This window comes from Heterocephalus glaber, unplaced genomic scaffold (genome assembly GCF_053883595.1).
Source record: "Heterocephalus glaber isolate CG9 unplaced genomic scaffold, H.glaber_assembly_v1.0 deba00001150, whole genome shotgun sequence".
Lineage (NCBI taxonomy): Eukaryota > Metazoa > Chordata > Mammalia > Rodentia > Bathyergidae > Heterocephalus > Heterocephalus glaber.
Genome location: NW_028258204.1, coordinates 866,117 through 887,996, shown reverse-complemented (window position 1 = coordinate 887,996; position 21,880 = coordinate 866,117). Strand labels below are relative to the sequence as shown.

The 21,880-nt window shown below is 38.2% G+C and overlaps 1 protein-coding gene across 4 annotated transcripts in view; it reads right to left on the bottom strand.

The window, feature by feature from the left end:
• Wdfy4 (WDFY family member 4) overlaps positions 1 to 21,880 on the bottom strand; it is a 287,946-nt gene that overhangs the window by 204,183 nt on the left and 61,883 nt on the right. For all 4 annotated transcript variants that reach the window (XM_004874534.4, XM_087210586.1, XM_087210585.1 and 1 more), the window contains one exon: positions 20,127 to 20,689. In XM_004874534.4, the coding sequence (XP_004874591.2) occupies positions 20,127 to 20,689 (563 nt within the window). The remainder of the gene's footprint in view (positions 1 to 20,126; positions 20,690 to 21,880) is intronic.

Here is a 21,880-nt window from a genome sequence, read left to right as displayed (position 1 = left end):
AAACAATATTCTAGAAAAAAACAATGGTCACAACTCCTTGAGGCCCAACAGAGGGAAGCCACCAGGCAAGGCAAGAAACTAAATGGAAAGGAGAAAAAATAAATAAGAGAGCCAACAAAAGTAAAACATCATGATAAGGATGAATCAATATCTATCAATTATAATCATCAATGTTAATGGCCTCAATTCACCAGTCAAAAGAAATAGACTGGCAGAATGGATTAAGAAGCAAAATCCAACAATGTGCTGTATACAAGAAATACACCTAACTCAAAAAGAAACTCATAGACTGAAAGTAAAAGGATAGAAAACAGTTCTCCACACCACAGGGACCCAGAAAAAAGCAGGGGTAGCAATCTTATTTTCAGACAAAGTAGATTTCAAACCAAAAGTAATTAAGAGAGACAAAGATGGTAACTACATCCTTGTGAAGGGAACAATCCAAGAAGAAGAGGTGACAATCCTAAATATATATGCACCAAATATGAATGCCCCCAACTATACAAAAATATATTAATGGACATGAAAAACCAAATAAGCACTAACACAATTGTAGTGAGGGACTTCAATACCCCATTATCACAAATAGACAGATCATCTAGACAAAAAATTAAGAAGGAAATTCTAGAACTTAACCAAGTTATTGAACAAATGGACTTAATAGATGTTTACAGAGTGTTCCACCCCACAAAATCAGAACACACATTCTTTTCAGCTGCACATGAGTCCCTCTCCAGAATAGACTGCATGCTAGCTCAAGGACATGTCTAAGTAAATGTAAATGAATTGAAGTTGCCCCCTGTATATTATCAGACCACAGTGCAATAAAATTGGAGAACAATAACATAACAAACCACAAAATCCCCACAAACACATGGAAACTGAATAACACCCTCCTGAACAACCAATGAGTCACAGAGGAAATTAAAGGAGAAATTAAATAGTTTCTACAAGTAAATGATAATGCCAGTACGACATACACCAATCTATGGACACAATGAAAGCAGTTCTATGCAGGAAATTCATAGCAGTGAATGCTCATATTAGGAAAACAGAGAAAACTCAGATAAATATCCTAATGCAGAACCTCAAGCTCCTAGAAAAAGAAGAGCATAACAAATCCAAAGCTCATACAAGAGAGGAAATTATAAAGATCAAAGCAGAAATCACTGCAATGGAGACTAAGAGAACAATACAAAAAATTAATGAAACCAAGAGTTGTTTTTTGAAAAAATAAATACAACTGATAAACCCTTAGCCAACCTTATCAAAAAAAGGAAAGAAAAGGTTCAAATCCATGCAATTATGAATGAAAAAGGTGAAGTCACAACAGATCCAACAGAAATCCAAAGCATCATTAATATCTACTTAGAGAATTTGTACTCTAATAAAATGGAAAACACAGAAGAAATGGACAGATTACTAGATACATATGAATTGCCAAAGTTAAAAGAAGAAGATATAGAAATTCTAAACACCCCAATTACAATGAGTGAAATTAAAAATGTAATAAAATATTTACCAACAAAGAAAAAACCAGGTCCTGATGGCTTCACTGCTGAATTCTACAAGACATTTAAAGAAGAACTATCGCCATTACTCTTTAAGCTCATCAAGGAAATTGAAAGGGAAGCAAGGCTTCCAAACTCATTCCTGGAAGCAAGTGTTACTTTGATTCCAAAACCAGGGAAAGACCCAACCGAAAAAGGAACAACAGGCCAATCTCCCTAATAAACATAGATGCAAAAAGCCTCAACAAGATACTGGCAAACAGAATACAGAGGGTCATCAAGAAGATCATACACCCTGACCAAGTCAGATTTATCCCAGGGATGGAAGGATGGTTCAACATTCGTAAATCAATAAATGTAATACACCATATTAACACAGTCAAGGACAAAAACCATATGATCATCTCAATAGATGCAGAAAAAGCATTCGACAAAATCCAGCACCCATTCATGATAGAAACCCTACAGAAAATTGGAATAGAAGGTCTTTATCTTAACCTGATTAAGGCTATCTATGAAAAACCAACAGCCAACATCATACTAAATGGTCAAAAACTGAAAACTTTCATGCTAAAATCAGCAACAAAACAAGGAAGCCCACTATCACCACTCCTGTTCAATATAGTACTGGAAACATTAGCCACCACAATTCGAAAAGAGAAAGAAATAAAAGGAATAAAGACAGGAAAGGGGCTCCTAGGGCAGAGAAGCTCAGCCAGTCCCAGCACCCAGAAGGAAGCTCCCCCGCTGCCATCCCGAGCTCCTAGGGCAGAGAAGGTGAGCTGCGTGGGCGCCAGAAGCACCACCCCCCGTGGAAATGAGAAAACACATAAACAAGCCTCAAAAACAGACTTCCAGATCACCTACAGCAACCCCAAAGGGAAACGAGATGGAACAATCTGATACTCAACCACCTGGACTCTCTGAACTGGCAACAAAAGAGGATCTGGGAAAAATGAAATCAGAAATAATTACTCAGATAACAGCAAAGATTTTGCTCATGGTTCAAGACATGATTAATAAATCTAGAGAGGACACAGATTAAAAAAATAGAGGATCGGAGGAACATGATGGAATCCCAACATAGGAAACAAATGGAATCCATAAAACAGATACAAACAGATTTCCAAGAGATTAAAAACTCCATCAAAAGTCTGCACAGCAGAATGAACCAATGTGAGGATAGAATTACACATATAGAAGATAAGATTGTAATTAGTGACCAGGAAAAGAAAAATTGCTTTAAAATTGTAAGGGAACATGAGAAATCGATCCATCAGCTGCTAGACGATGCAAAGAAGAATAACATAAGACTGATTGGAGTCAATGAGGAAAGAGGAGAGAGTACAGATGACATAAAAAAACTGTTCGCAGAAGTGATGGCAAAAAAACTTCCCAAGGAGGGGAAAAGAACTTGACATACAGATAAGTGAAGCATATAGGACTCCAGCTAGCCTTAATCAAAAAAAATCTACACATAGGCATATAATAGTTAGGATTCCAAAAATCCAACCAAAGAACAAAATTCTACAAGCAGTGAGAGAAAAGAAACAAATCACATACAAAGGAAAGCCCATCAGAATCACAGCAGATGTCTCAATGCAAACCCTCATGGCAAGAAGAGATTGGAGTGATGGATTTCAAGCCCTAAAGGAAAACAGCCTCCAACCCAGATTGATGTACCCTGCAAAACTATCTTTCAAAATTGATGGAGAAATAAGATACTTTCATGATAAAGAGCACCTCAGGAACTTCATGAATACCAAACCAGCACTCCAAAAAATTTTAGACAATACCCTAGGAAAAGACAATGAGGATCACAACCCCAGGAAACCCAGCAGAATGAATCCATTGGGCGTGACAAATTAAACGCAAAGGAGGAGAATCCAACAAAAAGAAAAAGTCATGACAAGGCTTTTAAAACTTCTAACTTCATCTCCCTAGTGAGTGTATAATTCAATCTTATTATTATACTGATAAGTATTTTTCTGATTCTAGAGTTGCACACCATTCCTTGTGCTATACTGGCTATTTATCATCTTCTTTTGTCTACTTTTTAATTAGCTTGTCTATTAATGAGCTCTAAGAATTCTTTATATATTCTGGTCATAGGTTATATGCATTGTAAATATGGTCTGTTTAAGGACTACTTTTCATTTTAATGATGTCATTTAAAGTTCTAAATATTGATGGAATCTCATTTATCAATTTTTTTCTTTTATACATCATGTCTTTTGTATCCTAGGTAGTTCTTGCCTACCCTGAATTCATAAATATTTTCATTTATAATTTCTTCTTAAAGTTTTATACTTTTAGGCTTTCTTATTTAGGTTCATAGATCCCTTCAAGTTATTTTCATGTATGGAAAAAAAGGGTTGAGGTTAATCTTTTATATACAGATACCAGGTGTTCTAGTGCCATTTGCTGAAAACACTATCTCTTCCTCAGCTCTTGAATTGAGTTTATATTCTATAAAATGCTAATGTTAAATAATCTTTCAAAACTCAGTGGACCATATATGTGTGGTTCTATTTCTAGATTCTCTGCTTTATTCAAATGATCTATATGTCTTTCCTTACACCAACACTGCCTTGATTATTGTAGCTTTAGAAGAAGTCTTAAAATTAGGTACTAAAAGTCTTCCAACACTGTTTTTGTTCTTGCTTTTGTTTTTAACTTTTGTAGGTCCTTTGTACTCCTACTTTTAAATTTCAATACCCAATTCTTCATTTATAGCAAGTATATACAGACCTGAATTTTTATATATATGTTGTGTTTTCTAATCCTGCTAAATTCAAATACAAGTTCTAGGGCTCCTAGAGATTTCTTAGTATTTTCTCTGCAGATGATCATTTCATTTACATATAAAGATTTTGCTTCTGCCATGCCAATCCTATCCTAGTTGTGTCATTTTATTGCCAGACTGTTTTGGTGGGGCCTGGGTTTCAAAGAGTCAGCATATCTGCCCCTGTTCCCCACCTTAAGGAGAAAGCATTGTATCTTCTCCATTCATATAAGGTGTTCTCACTGGAAGTATGGAGTACATGTCTTTAATCTGTTGAGAAGTTTCTGTTCTACTTCTAGGCTCCTGATAGCTTTTGCCATGAACAGCTGTAGAATTTAGTCCAATACTTTTTCTCCAACTAGTGACAGAATCATATGGCTTTCTCCTTTCCTCTGTTAAAATGATTACTTTTGGGGGTGGATCTACCAACACTGCCATCCCTATAATAAAACCACTTTCTACATACTGCCAGATCTGACTTCTAATAGTTTGTTTTGTTAAACAAATTTCTATCTATGTTCATACATTTTTCTTCTATTATCCTTATCCAACTTTAGGATTAGCACAATGTTGAGTTCCTAAAATGAGGGGAGAAGTGTTCCTTCTTTTTTCTGCTTTGTTTGATATAATTGATCAGTTAAAATGTTTATGAGCCTGCTGTTGTTGTATACGTAGGTTTTCAAGCTAGGAATATACTTTCTTTAATAGGTGCTATTCAAATTTTATATTTCCTCCAGAGTTAGTTTCATTAATTTATCTTCCAAGGTACTTCTTAGAAGTTGTTAAATTTATTTCAAAAATATTTTTGTAATATGCTCTCTATATCCTTTTAAATTCTGTAAAATCTGTGGTAATGTCTCCTAGATCTTAATACTATAATTTTTAAAATGTATAACTGATATTGTGTAACAGGAAGAAAAGGTCTAAAAGAGCAGGGGAATTGGGAGGGGTAGGGGAAGGGAAAAAAGGGAAAGGAAAAAATATGAGAAGAGGAAAAAAATGGAAACAAGGTCTTTGCAAATAGGGAAGGGTGGAGGGGGTGAAGGGAGGGCAAGGCAAGGGGAAAAAAATAAGAACCAAGAGACTCATGTAATGGTAAAAGGTCCCAATGATGAATGTAACTGTATTTTATCCCTAAAATGTACCAATAAAATTAATGGGGAAAAAAATAATAAATAAATAAATAAATAAATAAAATTAACTAAGAAAAAGTAAAAAGACAGGAAAGGAAGAAGTTAAACTGTCATTATTTGCTGACGATATGATAGTTTACATAGAAGACCCAAAAAACTCTGCCAAAAGACTTCTAGACTTAATTGACAGATTCAGTAGAGTAGCTGGATACAGGGTCAACACTCAAAAAACAATAGCCTTCTTGTACACAAATAACAGACTCACTGAGAGAGAAATTAAGGAAACAATTCCTTTTAAAATTGCATCCAAAAAAATGAAATATCTAGGAATCAATCTAACAAAGGAAGCAAAAGACCTCTACACTGAAAACTACAGCACTCAGAAAAAAGAGATCAAAGAGGATACAAGAAAGGGGAAAGACATCCCTTGCTCCTGGGTAGGAAGAACCAATATAGTGAAAATGGTCATACTTCCAAAACTACTATATAGATGCAATGCAATGCCAATTGAAATTCCAACAATATACTTCACAGAACTACAGAAAACAATCCAAAAATTCATTTGGAACCAGAAGAGACCTAGAATAGCAAAAGCAATTCTAGGCAACAGCGACACTGCTGGGGGTATCACAATCCCCAACTTGAAACTATACTACAAAGCTACTGTGATAAAAACAGCATGGTACTGGCAAAAGAGCAGACCTGAGGATCAGTGGAATAGATTAGAAGATGCAGAAGCAACTCCAGACATACTCAACCACCTCATCTTTGACAAAGGAGCCAACCACCATCATTGGAGGAAAGATAGCCTATTTAATCATGGTTTTGGAAAAACTGGATTTCAACCTGCCAAAGATTAAAACTAGACCCATACCTATCACCATGCACTAAACTAAGATCGAAGTGGATTAAAGACCTAATATTAAAACAGAAACTAAATTTTCTGGAAGATAAGTTAGGTAGAACTCTTGAAGACATTGGTGTAGGAAAAGACTTTATGAACAAAACCTCAGTAGCACAGGAACTAGCAGAAAGAATCAACAACTGGGATCTCATCTTATTAAAAAGCTTCTGCACTGCAAAAGAAACCACCAACAGAGCTAACAGATAACCTACAATGTGGGAAAAAAATTTTAGCTGCTATACCTCAGATAAAGGTCTACTATCTAGAATATATAAAGAACTGAAAAAAATCAGACACCCCCAAATTCAAAGACTCAATTCAAAAATGGGCATCTGAAATGAACAGACATTTCTCAGGCAAAGAAGTAAAAGCTGCAAATAAATATATGGAAAAATGTTCAGCATCACTGGTCATTCAAGAGATGCAGATGAAAACAACACTGAGATTTCACCTCACCCCAGAAAGAATGGCTGCTATCAAGAATCAACCAGTAACAAATGCTAATGGTGTTGTGGGGAGAAAGGAACACTTCTCCATTGCTGGTAGGAGTGCAGATGGTGCAACCACTGTGGAAATCAGTATGGAGATACCTCAAAGAACTAGGACTAGAGGTCCCATTTGACCCAGCTATTCCTCTGCTGGGTATCTTCCCAAAAGAAGTAAAAGAATCATACTACACCGATATATGTCCACCCATGTTTATAGCGGCACAGTTTGTAATAGCTAAAGCTCGGAAGCAGCCCAAGTGCCCATCAACTGGAAACTGGATAAAGAAGATGCACTTTTTTTTATAAAATGGAGTACTACTCAGCCATAAAGAATGAGAAACTAGAGTCATTTATAGCTAAATGGATGCATATCGAGGCCATAATCTTAAGTGAAATAAATAGGACACACATGTGTAAATACCGAATAGTTTCCGTAGTATGAGAAACTGAAAGTGTAAATAAGGGTTAAAATGGTTAAAATGAATAAATGATAATTTGAAATAGGAAAAAAGGTCCAAAGAGGTAGGGGTAAAGGGAGGGGAAAGGGAAAGGAAAGAAGGGAAAGGAAAAATTAAGAGAAAAAAAAAATGGAAATGATGTCTATGTAACTAGAGAAGGATGGAGGAGGTGAAGGGCACACTGGTAATGATGAAAAAATAAGAATCAAGATACATCCTGTACAGGTACAAACACCCAATGATAAATGTAAATGCACTGTATACCTAAAATGTACCAATAAAAGAACTTAAATAAATAAATAAATAAATACTACAGGCTTAATGGAGAAAAAATACCCAAATAAACAGAGAAACATCCTGCTTTTGCATATTGGAAGGTGAATATAGTTAAATTGCCAGTTTTCCCCAAATTGATCTACAGATTCAATGCAATTCCAGTAAAGATCCCACCAGGATTTTTTGTAGCTATGGCCAAGCTGAGCACTAAAATTTCTCTGGTACTAAAATAGCCAGAGGCAAAGGAACTAAAATCACCAAAGCAAATTTGTGAAGGATTAATGAACTTGGAAGTCTCACATTTGCTGATCTGATGACTTATTATGAAACTACATGATCAAGACAGTATTGATAGACGGCTGGACCCAAAAATCAATAGACAAGAACAGAGTTCAGAAAAAGATCTACACAAATAAAGCCAACTGATTTCTTACATAGGAACACAGACAATTTAATGAGAAAAAACAGTATTTTCAATAAAGGGTAAGAACTAGACATCCATATGTTGAAAGAAAAGAGTCTCAATATAATCTAATCTCATATCCTGTGAGAAAAATAAATCAAAATGGATTACAGATCTGAAAAACTTATAGAAGAAAATATGATGATCTTGGGTGAGGCAAAAAGATCTTAAATATGACATGAGAGTGTGAAGCATAGATGAAAAAAATTAATGAATTGGATTTCATCAAAATAAAAAATTTTAGATCTTTGAGGGGTTCTGTATAGAGATGAAAAGATAAAATTCAGACTGGAAGAAATATTTGCATCCATGCAATGGGGCACAACTCACAAATAACAGTGTATGAACCACAGATGCATCCAACACAGATGACCTCAAAGGCCTTGTGCTGAGAGAAGCCAGTCTCAAAAGGTCACGTGGTTTTCTGGAAAAGACAAAACTACAGGAAAACTCAGTGGTTGCTGAGGGAGGGAGGGTGGAGTGGGGAAATTGGGAAAAGATTTACTACACAGAGCAACACTGGATGACTTGAGGTGAGGGGATTGTTCTCCACCACAATTGCAGTAGTGGGCATGTGATTCCACACAAATTAGAAGATTTTTGCATATGTAAATGGAAATAAGAATGATGATAAACTACATAGCTAATCCCAAACTACAAACATCTGATTTCCAAACATCTATACACCACTCCACAGTGAGATGGTTCTTGGCACCATGAGGGTGTCTCTCACCCCAAGTTAAGTCAACTGAACAAATATTTAACTGACCTTTCCTGTTTCCCAGACACTATTCAGGCATCTTGAATACAACCATACACTAAACAAGCTAAAACCCATGACTAGGGAGTGAGAGAATAGGTATAGATACCAAAGATGAACATAATAAATAAATTATAAATAGTAACATAATAGATCATGTTATATAATATAATGCTGAATGATCGAATTTTAAAATGACAACTGCTGTTGAGAAAAAAATTAGATCAGAGATAGGAGAATCAAGAGTGCTTGGAAGGAAAAAAGGAAGGAATGTGCTATTTTAATTTGAGGGTCAAGGCTGGCCTCATGAAGAAGGTAACATTTGGGCAGGATTGGAAGAGGGGTGTAGATATGCAAGAAGAAAGCACTTCAAGCAAACGAAGCAGCCATTGCAAAGGTCACACAGGAGGAGTGCAACTGGCATATTCTGGGCACAGCAAGAAAGCCTGAATTATGACTCTGATACCAATGCCACACAACAGTAACAGAAAACAAAACTACAGGCCAACAACCTTTATGAATAGACATCCAAAATCCTGTATGTAATGTTAGCTAATTAAATCAACAGCATGTGGAAGGGCTCACATACCATGACGAGTAGGATTTTTACCACCAATGCAAGTGGTTCAACATAAAATACATCACATGAATAGACAAAGGGAAAAGAACACATTACCACCTCATTTGTGGCCTAAAGAGCATTTGACAAAAATCAACATTCTTTCATGATAAAAGCTCTAGGAATAAACAGGAACTTCCTCATCATAATACAGGGACATTTATGAAAAGTCCTCAGCTAACAATAAACTAGATAGTGAAGTTGGTCCTCAAATCCATGTGGAACTGCGAGGAATCCTAAGTGGTTAAAATAATATTTATAAAGAAGGACTAATATGGACGGCTCTCACTTCCCCAAGTTCAAAACTCACTACAAAGCTGCAGTAATCAAAACAGTGTGATATTGGCATGAGAAAACATAGAGGCCAAAGAAATAGAACTCAGAACCTAGAGACAAGATCATGTGTCTATGGCCACTTGATTTTTGACAAGGGTCCTAATACCATTCAAGAATGGATTCTTCAACAAACAGTTCTGGGACAACTGAACACCCATGTGCAAAAGCCTGACATTAAACCCCTTCCTCACATCATATACAAAAATTAATGCAAAATGGGCTAATGACTTCAACAAGAAATTGAAACCATAAAACTTTTAGGGAAAACATAAGAGGTAACTCTTCATGACCTTGGATTAGGCAATGTAGTCTTACCTATAATGCCAAAATCACAAGCAACAAAAGAAAAAAATAGATAAAAGGGACTTCACCAAAATTAAAATCTTTTGTACATCAAAAGACATTATTAAAAACATGAAAGGCCTATAGAATATTTTCAAATCATGTACCTGATGAGAGGCTAGTATTCATAATACATAAAGAATTCATACAACTCAAAGACAGAAAGAGTCCTTGGTTGTTATCAATTGGTACCAAAAAAATGGCAAAGGACATAAATAGACATTTCTCCAATGATATGGAGATGGCCAATAAGCACACAAAAATATATTCAATATCATTAGCCATTAAGGAAATCAAAATCAAAATCACATTGGGATACTACTGCACAGTCACTAAAATGTGCAGAGGACAAAGCCAGGCCCTTGGGCTGGAGGACCACTCTGCCTGGATCCCAGCCCCACCCCTGCCCTGGACCCACAATCCCTCAGGAGGCTGGAGTTTCACTTCCTGTCTCTAACATTAGGGAAGGTCAATGACTTTGGGTCTCTTTTAATGGTAAAAAACATTCTATTTATAAATCATGACTCATAAATTTAAAAATCACTGTAAAAAGAGGATAAACATGACCCAGAAGTCATCTATAAAGAATCTGGGCTGATGCAATCCATAGGACCAGAGCCCAAACTTTAAACTTCAGGCTCTTGTGCCTGAGCATTTAGGCCACTGTCATTACTGCAGGAATATCACAGAAAAGCAAGAAGAACACACACACACAGAGACATGCACACCAACTTACACCACAGGAACATACACACAGAAACACACACACACACACTCAGAATTTGGAAATAGACCGGGGTTCAAATTCTGGCTCTGACACTTACCACATATATGTCCTCTGCCTACATTACCCTTTCTTAGTTTCCTTATAAGTAACATCCCAGGGTTTGAGAGTGAATTAAATGAAAATAAGCATTTTAGTTTCATCACTTTCCTCACTTAATCCATTTTCTAAATGTTTTGTCCACCCTTGGAGAGTTGGCAGATACTGCATGAGTTTCCACCCTAAGATTCCAAGTCTACCTTCCAGGTGTCCAGCTGGCCAGGGCAGAGGCTCTCTGGGGAGTTCTGTGGAGGACAGAGATCAGGGAATCCCAGAGAAAGAATTCACCCCAAAACAGAACCAAGAGTGTGGGCTCTGGGAGTCTCCATGGCCCGGCTGCAAAAGCAGCTGCAGACCTCTAGGCAAGAAGACCAGGGAAATAGGGATCACAAAGACCCCAAGGAAAGAAAAACCATGCAATAAGGCTCACAATCATGTCACACTGCACACAAAGAACCTTCAGTGATACCATAGAACATAGAGCCAGACTCTCCAAAGACACACACACACACAAAATTATGATTCACACATTTGAAGAAAGAAAAGAAACAGATAAATGTGAACAAGGAAAAGGTCTATAAAACCATCCAGTTGATTTGAAAAAGAACCAAACCAGTACATCTAGGTAGATAAAATGCATCAATTAAAGTTAAGAAGCAGAATCTGCCTCATTGGATGGAGCATCACATTAGACACAGCTAATATGAGTTACAACAATCTGGAAGACAGATCAGAAGAAATCATGCAAGACAGTGTGCAGCACAAGAAGATGGGAAAGGTGGAAGAGAGGTTAAGCATGCAGAAAAGAGAGAGAAAAAGTAAGCACATATCTAAATGTCTTGGTTCTAAGTTCATAATAGAAAAAAATGAGAAAGAGGCAAGAAAGAGAATATCCAGCATTAATGAAAGACACCAGTTATTGGATTCAGAAAATTCCAGCACTTGAGAGGCTGAGGCAGGAGGATTGCTGTGACTTTGAGGTCACCCTGGGCTACATAGTGAGTTCAAGGCCAGTGAGAGCCTGTATCAAAAAAACAACAATTAATTAATTACAATAAAATCTGGACAATAATATATGTTAGAAAAAGGTGAGGCTATTTAAAAATTCTAAGTTCCTTTTTATTGATTGGAAAGACAATAAAGAATAAGGTCTAACTTTAAACAGCATGAAGACCACTAAAAGACTAGTCATAGTGTAAGTTCTGTATGACTAGGTAGGAAAACTTAAACATTCAAATAATTTAAAAGACAAGAAAAATGAGACAAATAGAAAATATAAAATAGCAAGGTAGCAACCATTCCAAATATATTAATAATGATAAAGATGTAAAGAAATCAAATCAAATTCTCCAGTTAAGTGGCAAAAAAAAAAAAATACCACACTTGATTTTTTTAAACAAATGAAAAAACCTAGCTCCTTACTGTTTACAAGAAAAACATCTGAAACAAAAAGACACAAAGTTTTTTTTAAAGGATAAAAACAATTTCCAGGCACACACTAAGCAAAAGAAAACTAATTAAGTCCTATTATAATTAGATTGCCAGTATTGAGGCAAAAAATGTGGCTAGAGGTTTTAAAAATTATGATATAATGGCAAACACTTTTAATCTGTAAAATGTCATGAAAATCCAAAATATATACAATGCTTACAGCTCCAAATATATGTATAGCAAAATTAATAGAAATTGACACATCCACCATTACAGTGATTTTCAATATAGCTTTCTCATAACTGACGAGTCAAAGTATATTTAAAATTTTAATGATATAGGAAAGTTGGACAAAACAATTGACAAATTTGATCCAAGGGACATGACTAGAACATTGAATCTAAAAATTGGAGGATGTTCATTTTTCCCATGCACAGGTAGAATATTTATGAAAATATCCCACATAGAAGGCCATGAATTTAATTCAACTAATGCCAAGGGAAGAGAATCCCACAGTGCACCTCTTCTCCAAGGTACAGCTAGAATACTCAACAGCCATGAGCCAGCCAGAATCATTCTGGAACATTGGAATACTAGACATCCCATATGACTCCAAAGCAATTCATGCATCAACTGCAATGATAAAAGAAAGTGGAACAATACCAAGTATTAAGTCATGTTAAATATAGAGTTTGATGCTGCCTGCCTCGCAAGCAAAAGGTGTTGAGTTCAATCCCTGGTACCAAAAAAAAAAAAAATAGAGTTGGAGAGACACAGCAAAATTTGTATTTTAAAAGAAACACTGAAAATTAGTCTCCAAGGTATCCAAGTTAAGGAAAAGAATACCAGAGATGAAGGGGCTTCTGGGCCACCATTCCACTGCTCCCAGCACAGAGGAGGTGAGTCACACAGGCACCAACACCACTCCCCTCCCCTGTCGAAATGAGAAGACATGTAAACAAGTCTCAAAACCAGACTTCCAGATCACCTACAGCAACCACAAAGGGAAATGAGATGGAACACTATCATACTGGACTCCCTGAACTGCCAAGAAAAGAGGATCTGGAAGAAATGAAATCAGAAATAATTTCTCAGATAACAGCAGAGACCGTGCCCATAGTGCAAGACATGATTAATAAATCTAGAGAGAACACAGATTAAAAAAATAGAGGACCTGAGGAACATGATGAAATCCCAACATAGGAAACAAATGGAATCCATAAAACAGATGCAAACAGATTTCCAGGAGATCAAAAACTCCACTGAAAGTCTACACAGCAGAATGAGCCAATGTGAGGACAGAATTTCAGATAGAGAAGATAAGATTGCAATTAGTGACCAGGAAAAGAAAAATTGCTTCAAAATTGAAGGGGACCACGAGAAATCAATCCAGCAGCTGTTACACAATGCAAAGAAGAATAACATAAGACTGATTGGAGTCAATGAAGAAACAGGAGACAGTGCAGATGATATAAAAAAAACTGTTCACAGACGTGATGGCAGAAAATTTCCCAAGCAGGGGAAAAGAACTTGACATACAGATAACTGAGGCATATAGCATTGATCAAAAAAAATCTACACATAGGCATATAATTGTTAAGATTCCAGAAACACAACAGAAGAACAAAGTTCCACAAGCAGTTAGAGAAAAGAAACAAATCACTTACAAAGGAAAGCCCATCAGAATCACAGCAGACTTCTCAATGCAAACCCTCAAGGCAAGAAGAGCTTGGAGTGACATATTCCAAGCCCTAAAGTAAAACAGCCTCCAACCCAGATTGATGTACCCTGCAAAACTATCTTTCAGAATTGATGGAGAAATAAGATACTTTCATGAAAAAGAGCATCTTAGGAACTTCATGAATACCAAACCAGCACTCCAAAAAATTTTAGATAATATCCTATGAGCAGAAAATGAGGATCACAACTCCAGGAAGCACAGCAGAATGAATCCATCTGGCGTGACAAGAAATTAAACATAAAGGGGAAGAATCCAAGAAAAAGAAAAAGTCATGACAATGACAAGTCAATACATATCAGTTATAACTATCAATGTTAATAGTCTCAATTCACCAATCAAAAGAAATAGACTGGCAGAATGGGTCAAAAAGCAAGATCCAACTATATGCTGCATACAAGAAACACACTTCATTCAAAAAGAAACTTAGATTAAAAGTTAAAGGGGGAAGCCTGCAACGGGAACCAAAAAAAAAGCAGGAGTAGCTACTCTCTTTGCAGATCAAGTGGATTTCAAACCAACACTGATTAAGAGAGACAAAGAAGGACACTACATCCTTGTAAAGGGAACAATCCAACTGGAAGAGGTGACAATCATAAATATATATGCCCCAAACACTAGTGCACCCAACTATATAAAACAAATATTAACAGACATGAAAAGTCACATATGCACTAATACAATACTAGTGGGGGGCCTCAATACTCCACTGACACAAATAGATAGATCAACTAGGCAAAAAATAAGTAATGAAATACTAGAACTCAATCAAACTCTTGAACAAATGAACTTAACAGATGTTTACGAGTCTTCCACCCCACAAAATCAGAATACACATTCTTTTCAGCTGCACATGAGTCATTCTCCAAAATAGACCACATACTCACTCATAGAACATGTTTAAGTGAGTGCAAAGAAATTGAAGTTATCCCTTCTATTACCAGACCATAGTGCGATAAAATTGGAGATCAATAGCAAAAGAAACCACAAAAATTACATAAATACATGGAAATTGAACAACACCCTTCTGAATAACCAACGGGTCACAGAGAAAATTAAAGAAGAAAACGGACAGTTCCTTCAATTAAATGACAATGACAATACAACATATTGGAATCTATGGAACACAATGAAAGCAGTCTTATGAGGGAAATTCATAGCAGTGAATGCATGTATTAGGAAAACAGCAAGCCCAATTAAACAATCTGATGCTGAAACTCAAGCTTCTAGAAAAAGAAGAGCAGGACAAACCCAAAGCTCATACAAAGGATGAAATTATAACGATCAGAGCAGAAATCAATTCAATGGAGACTAAGAGAACAATACAAAAAAATCAATGAAGCCAAGAGTTGGTTCTTCAAAAGGATAAACAAAATTGACAAAACCTTAGCCAAAATTATCAGAAAAAGGAAAGAAAAGGCCCAAATCCATGCAATTGGAATGAAAACGGTGAAATTACAATAGACCCAGCAGGAATCCAGAGGATCATCAGTACCTACTTCAAGAACCTATACTCCAATAAGATGGAAAACACAGAAGAAATGGACAGATACCTAGATACACATGAACTATGAAAGTTGAATGAAGAAGACCTAAAAATTTTAAACAACCCAATATCAATCAATGAAATTGAAAATGTAATTAAAAACTTATCAACTAAGAAAAGCCTGGGCCCTGATGGCTTCACTGCTGAATTCTACAACACATTTAGAGAGGAATTGCTGCCACTACTGTTTAAACTCTTCAGTGAAATTGAAAGGGAAGCAATACTCCTGAACTCATTCCTGGAAGTAAGCATCACCTTGATCCCCAAAGCAGAGAAAGACCCAACTGAAAAAGAGAACTATAGGCCAATCTCACAGAACATAGATGCAAAAATCCTTCATAAGATACTGGCAAATAGAATGCAGAAGATCATCAAGAAGATCATACACCCTGACCAAGTGGGATTCATCCCAGGGATGCAGGGATGGTTTAACATATGCAAATCAATCAATGCAATACACTATATCAATAGATCCAAGGACAAAAACTGTATGATTATCTCCATAGATGCAGAAAGAGCATTTGACAAAATCCAACATGCATTTATGATAAAAACACTACAAAAAAATTGGAATAGATGGTCTCTCCCTCAATCTGATAAAAGTCAGCTATGAAAAACCAATAGCCAATATCATACTAAATGGTCAAAAACTGAAATCCTTCAGACTAAAATCAGGAACAAGACAAGGATGTGCACTATCACCACTCTTGTTCAGTATAGTTTTGGAAACATTAGCCATGGCACTTAAACAAGACAAAGAAATAAAAGGAATAAAAATAGGAAATGAACAAGTCAAATTATCATTATTTGGAGATGTCATGATACTCTATATAGAAGACCCCAAGAACTCCACCAAAAGTCTTCTAGACTTAATAACCAAATTCAGTCAAGTAGCTGGATACAAGGTCAACACACAAAAATCAACATCTTTCCTCTACATGAACAGCAGACTCACTGAGGCAGAAATAGGGCAAACAATTCCTTTCATAATAGCACTCAAAAAACTGAAATACCTAGGAATCAACCTAACCAAAGAAATCAAAGACCTCTTCTCTGAAAACTATAGCACTCTGAAAAGAGAGATTGAAGATGATATCAGAAAATGGAAAGACATCCCCTGCTCCTGGTAGGAAGGATAAATATAGTGAAAATGGCCATACTTCCAAAACTGCTATATAGATTCAATCCAATCCCAACTGAAATCCCAGTAGCATACTTCACAGACCTCGAAAAAAAAATCTAAAAATTCATTTGGAACAAGAAGAGACCCAGAACAGCAAAAGCAATTCTAGGTAACAGAGACATGGCAGGGGGTATCACAATCCCCAACCTGCAACTATACTACAAAGCTACTGTGATAAAAACAGCATGGTACTGCCAAAGAAACAGACCTGAGGACCAGTGGAACAGATTAGAAGATGCAGAAACAACGCCAGACACACTCAGCCATCTCATCTTTGATAAAGGAGCCAAACACTCTCACTGGAGAAAAGATAGCCTCTTTAACAAATGGTGCTGGAAAAATTGGGCTTCAACTTGCCAAAGATTAAAACTAGACCTATATCTCTCACCGTGCACTAAACTAAAATCAAAATGGATTAAGGATCTAAATATTAAAATAGAAATGCTGAATTGCCTGGAACAGAGGTTAGGTGGAACTCTTGAAGACATTGGTGTAGGAAAAGATTTTATGAACAAAACCTCAGTTACCCATGAACTAGCACAAACAATCAACAAGTAGGATCACTTCTTATTAAAAAACTTCTGCACAGAAAGAGAAAGCACCAACAAGTGTGAAGAGACAACCCACAAGGTGGGAAATAATCTTCACCTGCAGTTCCTCAGACAAAGGTCTACTATCTTGAATCTATAAAGAACTTAAAAAAATCAGACCTCCCAAATTTAAAGACCCAATTTGAAAATGGGCATCTCAAATGAACAGACATTTCTCAGACAAAGAAATAGAAATAGCAAAGGAACATAGGAAATAATGTTCAACATCACTGGTCATTCGAGAGATGCAAATGAAAAAAATGCTGAGATTCCTTCTCACTCCAGGAAGAATGGCTGCTATCATGAAATGAACCAATAACAAATGCTGGCAGGGCTGTGGGGAAACAGGAACCCTGCTCCACTCCTGGTGGGAGTGTAGACTGGTGCAACCACTGTGGAAATCAGTATGGAGATACCTCAAAGAACTAGGACTGGAAGTCCCATCTGACCCAGCTATTCCACTGCTGGGGATCTTCCCTAAAGAATTAAAAGAATCATACCACAGTGATATATGTGTACCCATGTTCATAGCAGCACAATTTGTAATAGCTAAAACTTGGAAACAGCCCAAATGCCCATCAACTGGAGACTGGATAAAGAAAATGTGGGGTTTTTTTAATAAAATGGAGTACTACTCAGCCATAAAAAATGAGAAATTAGAGACATTTATGGCTAAATGGTTGCACATTGAGGCAATACTCTTAAGTGAAATAAACAGGACACACATGTGTAAATACCAAATAGTTTCTCTGGTGTGAGAAACTGAAAGTGTAAATAAGGACTAAAAGGTATAATAGATAATGTGAAATAGGAAGAAAAGGGGCAAAGGGGAAGGGGAAGTGGGAGGGTTAGGGGAAAGGAAAGGAGGGAATGGAATTAATATGAGAAAATGAAAAAAATGGAAACAAAGTCTTTGTAAATAGGGAGGGGTGGAGGGGTTGAAGGGAGGGCTGGGGAAGGGGGAAAAATAAGAACCAAGAGAGATTATGTAAAGGTGCAAATTTCCAATGATGAATGCCATTATATTGTATACCTAAAAATGTACCAATAAAAAAAATTTTTCAAATTAAAAAAAGAATACCAGAATAAGAAAACATTCAAATGAAATAATATGAAGCAAAAAATGATGAAATGGAAATTTTCAGAGGGAAAACAGGAAATGTCAAAAAGTTGGTTCAAAGGACACATTAAAAAATAAAGTTCTGGCATAAATGCTGAAGGAAGAAGGCAAGAGAAAGCAAATATGAATGCATGTGATGTCATCAGTGAGAGATGAGACACATATTAAAAAGATAGGAGGGGGTGAGCACCTGCAGTCCCAGCTATTCAGGGGGCTGAGGCAGAAGGATTACTTAAGCCCAAGAGTTTGGGCCAGGCTGAGCAAGATAGCCAGACTCCATCTCAAAAGAGAAATAAAAGATGTCCTAAGCAACCTTCTGCTAAAAAATTGAAACAGGAAAACAAGCATGAAAAATAACTTCCTGAGATAATTCAAGAATAAATAGAAATTTATTCTCACAAGAATAAATCTTCCAAGAAAAGAGCAGGCTCATAGGGTTTTACTGGCAAGTTCTAGCATGTATCCAGGCATAGAAGTAAATAATCTTTACATAAACTCTTCCAGAAAGCAGAACACTGTCAAACTCACATTATGAGGCTAGCATAAATTTGATAATAAAAATAGTTGATGGGCCGGGGATTTAGCTCAGTGGTTTTGTCGCCTGCTGCGCAAGTTCAAGGACCCGAGTTCGATCCCCAGTACCAAAAAACAGAAACAAAAACAAAATTAAAAAAATAGTTGAGCAAGGAATATGAAAGGCCAAACTGTCTTGTGAACAGAGTTACAAAACTCCTTATTAAAAATTAGCAAATCAAATTTAGCAATAAATATATCATAAACAAGTTGGTTTGTGCAGGAATGCAAGATTAGAAAATCAATTAGTTTACCAGATTTTCCAATGAAACAACAACAAAAACTCTTACCATCATCTCAGTATGTAGAAATTTAACATCCGTCCCACCCCACCAGCCTCCAAACTGAGATGTGGGTGGCAAAAGGGGCCATATTTTTGGATAAAAATGCACATAAGGATAATTTATTGCCATATTAATTGCATTCTGACTTTGCTGCTTTGGAGGAACAAAGGAAACACACTGATAACAGCTGTTGTGTACTGTCTCCCTCATCTCAAAACAAGCAGGGTGGGGATGGCCCTCTGTGTCTGGTTGCTCTAGTGGAATTCTGTTTTACACATGGAACAGTAAAGTTTCCTGTGAAAGTCTGAGCCCACTGAGAGCTGCCTTGTGCCAGTAGGAGGAGCGATTCTGTCCTTAGAGACGTGGAAGCAGCAAGAAAGGACAGCAAGAGTCCCAGGGTTGGGGTGGGCTCTGTGCTTTGTGTCCTCACCCAGCCCTGGAAGTCCATGAGGAGGAGATGAGAGCTCAGAAGGTCAAGGACCCAGAAGAGAGTGCTGCCCGTGGCCTCGGGCATCCCAGAAGCTTTGCTGGTTCTTATGCCAACCAACAGCCTCCTCCAGCCCTATACTGACTGGGACTGAACTTTCTGCCAGCTCCCAGCAGCGGGGAGCTCAGGGTCAGAGCTTAGTTGATTTCAAGAAAGTCACATGACATTTCCGCACACCCAGTCTGTATCTTCGCCTTCCCGCTGCTGTATGTGGTGGGAGGTTTGGGTAGGAAACAGAGATACCCAGATGCCCCAAGGCAGACAGTGAAGCCCTACCTCTCCTCCAGGTCTGGCCACTGCTTGAAGCTGCCCTGGAGGCCACCAGCGGCTTGTCCTTTCTGGGAGAGGGTAGCAGGGGGCTGCCTCAGATCCCTGCGCAGGTGGAGGATGCCACTGGCCATGCTGTCCAGGAAGCCAAGGACCTGCAGGCAGCTCTGTGCCCTGGCAGGAAGTGGGCAGCTGGGGGAAAAGGAGGTGCTCAGCAGTTCAGCAAATGGCCTGGCCTTTGTGTCAGGCCAGGAGTGCTGAGGGGTTCCCTCTTCCTCTGGGGCCCCAAAACAGCCCAGTGAGCTGAGGTCCTCAGCTAGCTTCTCAAAGAGCCCATGCCTCCGGAAGAAGTCACTATTGACAGGGTCCAAGTGCAGCGCGGCGGACAGGGCACAGAGGGTGTGCAGCAGCAGCTCCAGGGTCTGGCCACGGGACACAGCACCCCATGCCTCCATCGGGGGCTCGTGGAGAGAGCCCTCCAGGTCAGACAGCAGCGACAGCAGCCCAGTGAAGCCGCTGGAGACTCGGAAAGCAGCTCGGCCTTTGGGAGTCTCGAGGATCCGGAGCAGAGACTGAAAGAGCAAGCAGAAGAAATGCATGACTACAGGAGTCAGATCACAGCACACCTCACACAGGACTCCTCCAGAGGCATCCATATGCTCCGCCCTGCTGGATGTCTCGGGAAGCTGCAGGAGCTGAGGATTCTCTAACCACGGGGTATCAATCTTGCTTTGCTACATTTCGCTTTAGGTTGCCCATAAGTGCCTTGTTGCAAAAGGCTATACCTGAAGTCTGCTCTTACTGATAGGCTTGACCTGACCACCCAGCACCCTGACTTCAATGGGCCTCCCTCCAGAAGGCTTCCTCTGACCCTAGCTCACACTCAGCATGTACTTGAGGTCACCAGTCTTCTCTCATCCCCCAGTCATCACACTGCCACAGCTGCTGCTCAGCAGTTTCAGCTCTCTGCCACTGACCAGGAAGCACACCTGGTCCACTCATTTCAGTGGGACACAGCCTCACCTGACAGGCCCCCGCTGAGTGGGAGGAGCCCCCTCTCACCCTGCACAGGAGACCCACAGTGAAATCCACCCTCCCCATGCAGGGTGGGTGCACCCATTCCATGAGGAAGGATGCTACAGGGAATGGACTTAAAAGCTGATGAGAAGAGCTGAGGGTTTCAGGAAGGGAAGAGAGCCCTCCAAAGAAATAGAAGACACAGGTGCAGCATATGGAACAGCACACATGTGGAGAAAGCACTGACAGAGCTCTCAGTAGAATCCAGCACTCTCCAGACAGCTGAGACTTCTGCTCAGGCAAACAGATTTCCTTCTAAAGTCAAGGCTTTGCTGAGCACTACAATGAGGCCTCCATTGATGCCAGTGCATGGTCTGCACCTGGCACTCAATACGTGTTTTTGGAAGGAATAAGGTCTGCATTTAAGCTGTTCTCATTCTGTACTAATGTCACACCTAAAAGTAAGGCATGTCTGGATAATTTCAGATAAATATTAAAGTCTGCAGTTTGGGTATTGATTTGTTGATTGATCGCGTAAGTTACAGGGGACCCTTTCTAAACCCAGGCATTTTGTGCATGTTTCCTGGACAGTAGACAGCACTGTGGCTGCATTAGTAGACTCTGCAGAGAGTTTTGATTTGCTTTGTCTTTTTGGATATTATTGCTCTAGTAAGAGAAGGAAGAGGACAGAATTTGGCCATCAATTCCAGGGTTCTTGAGATAAGGTTCAAAGATTTAATAAGAGA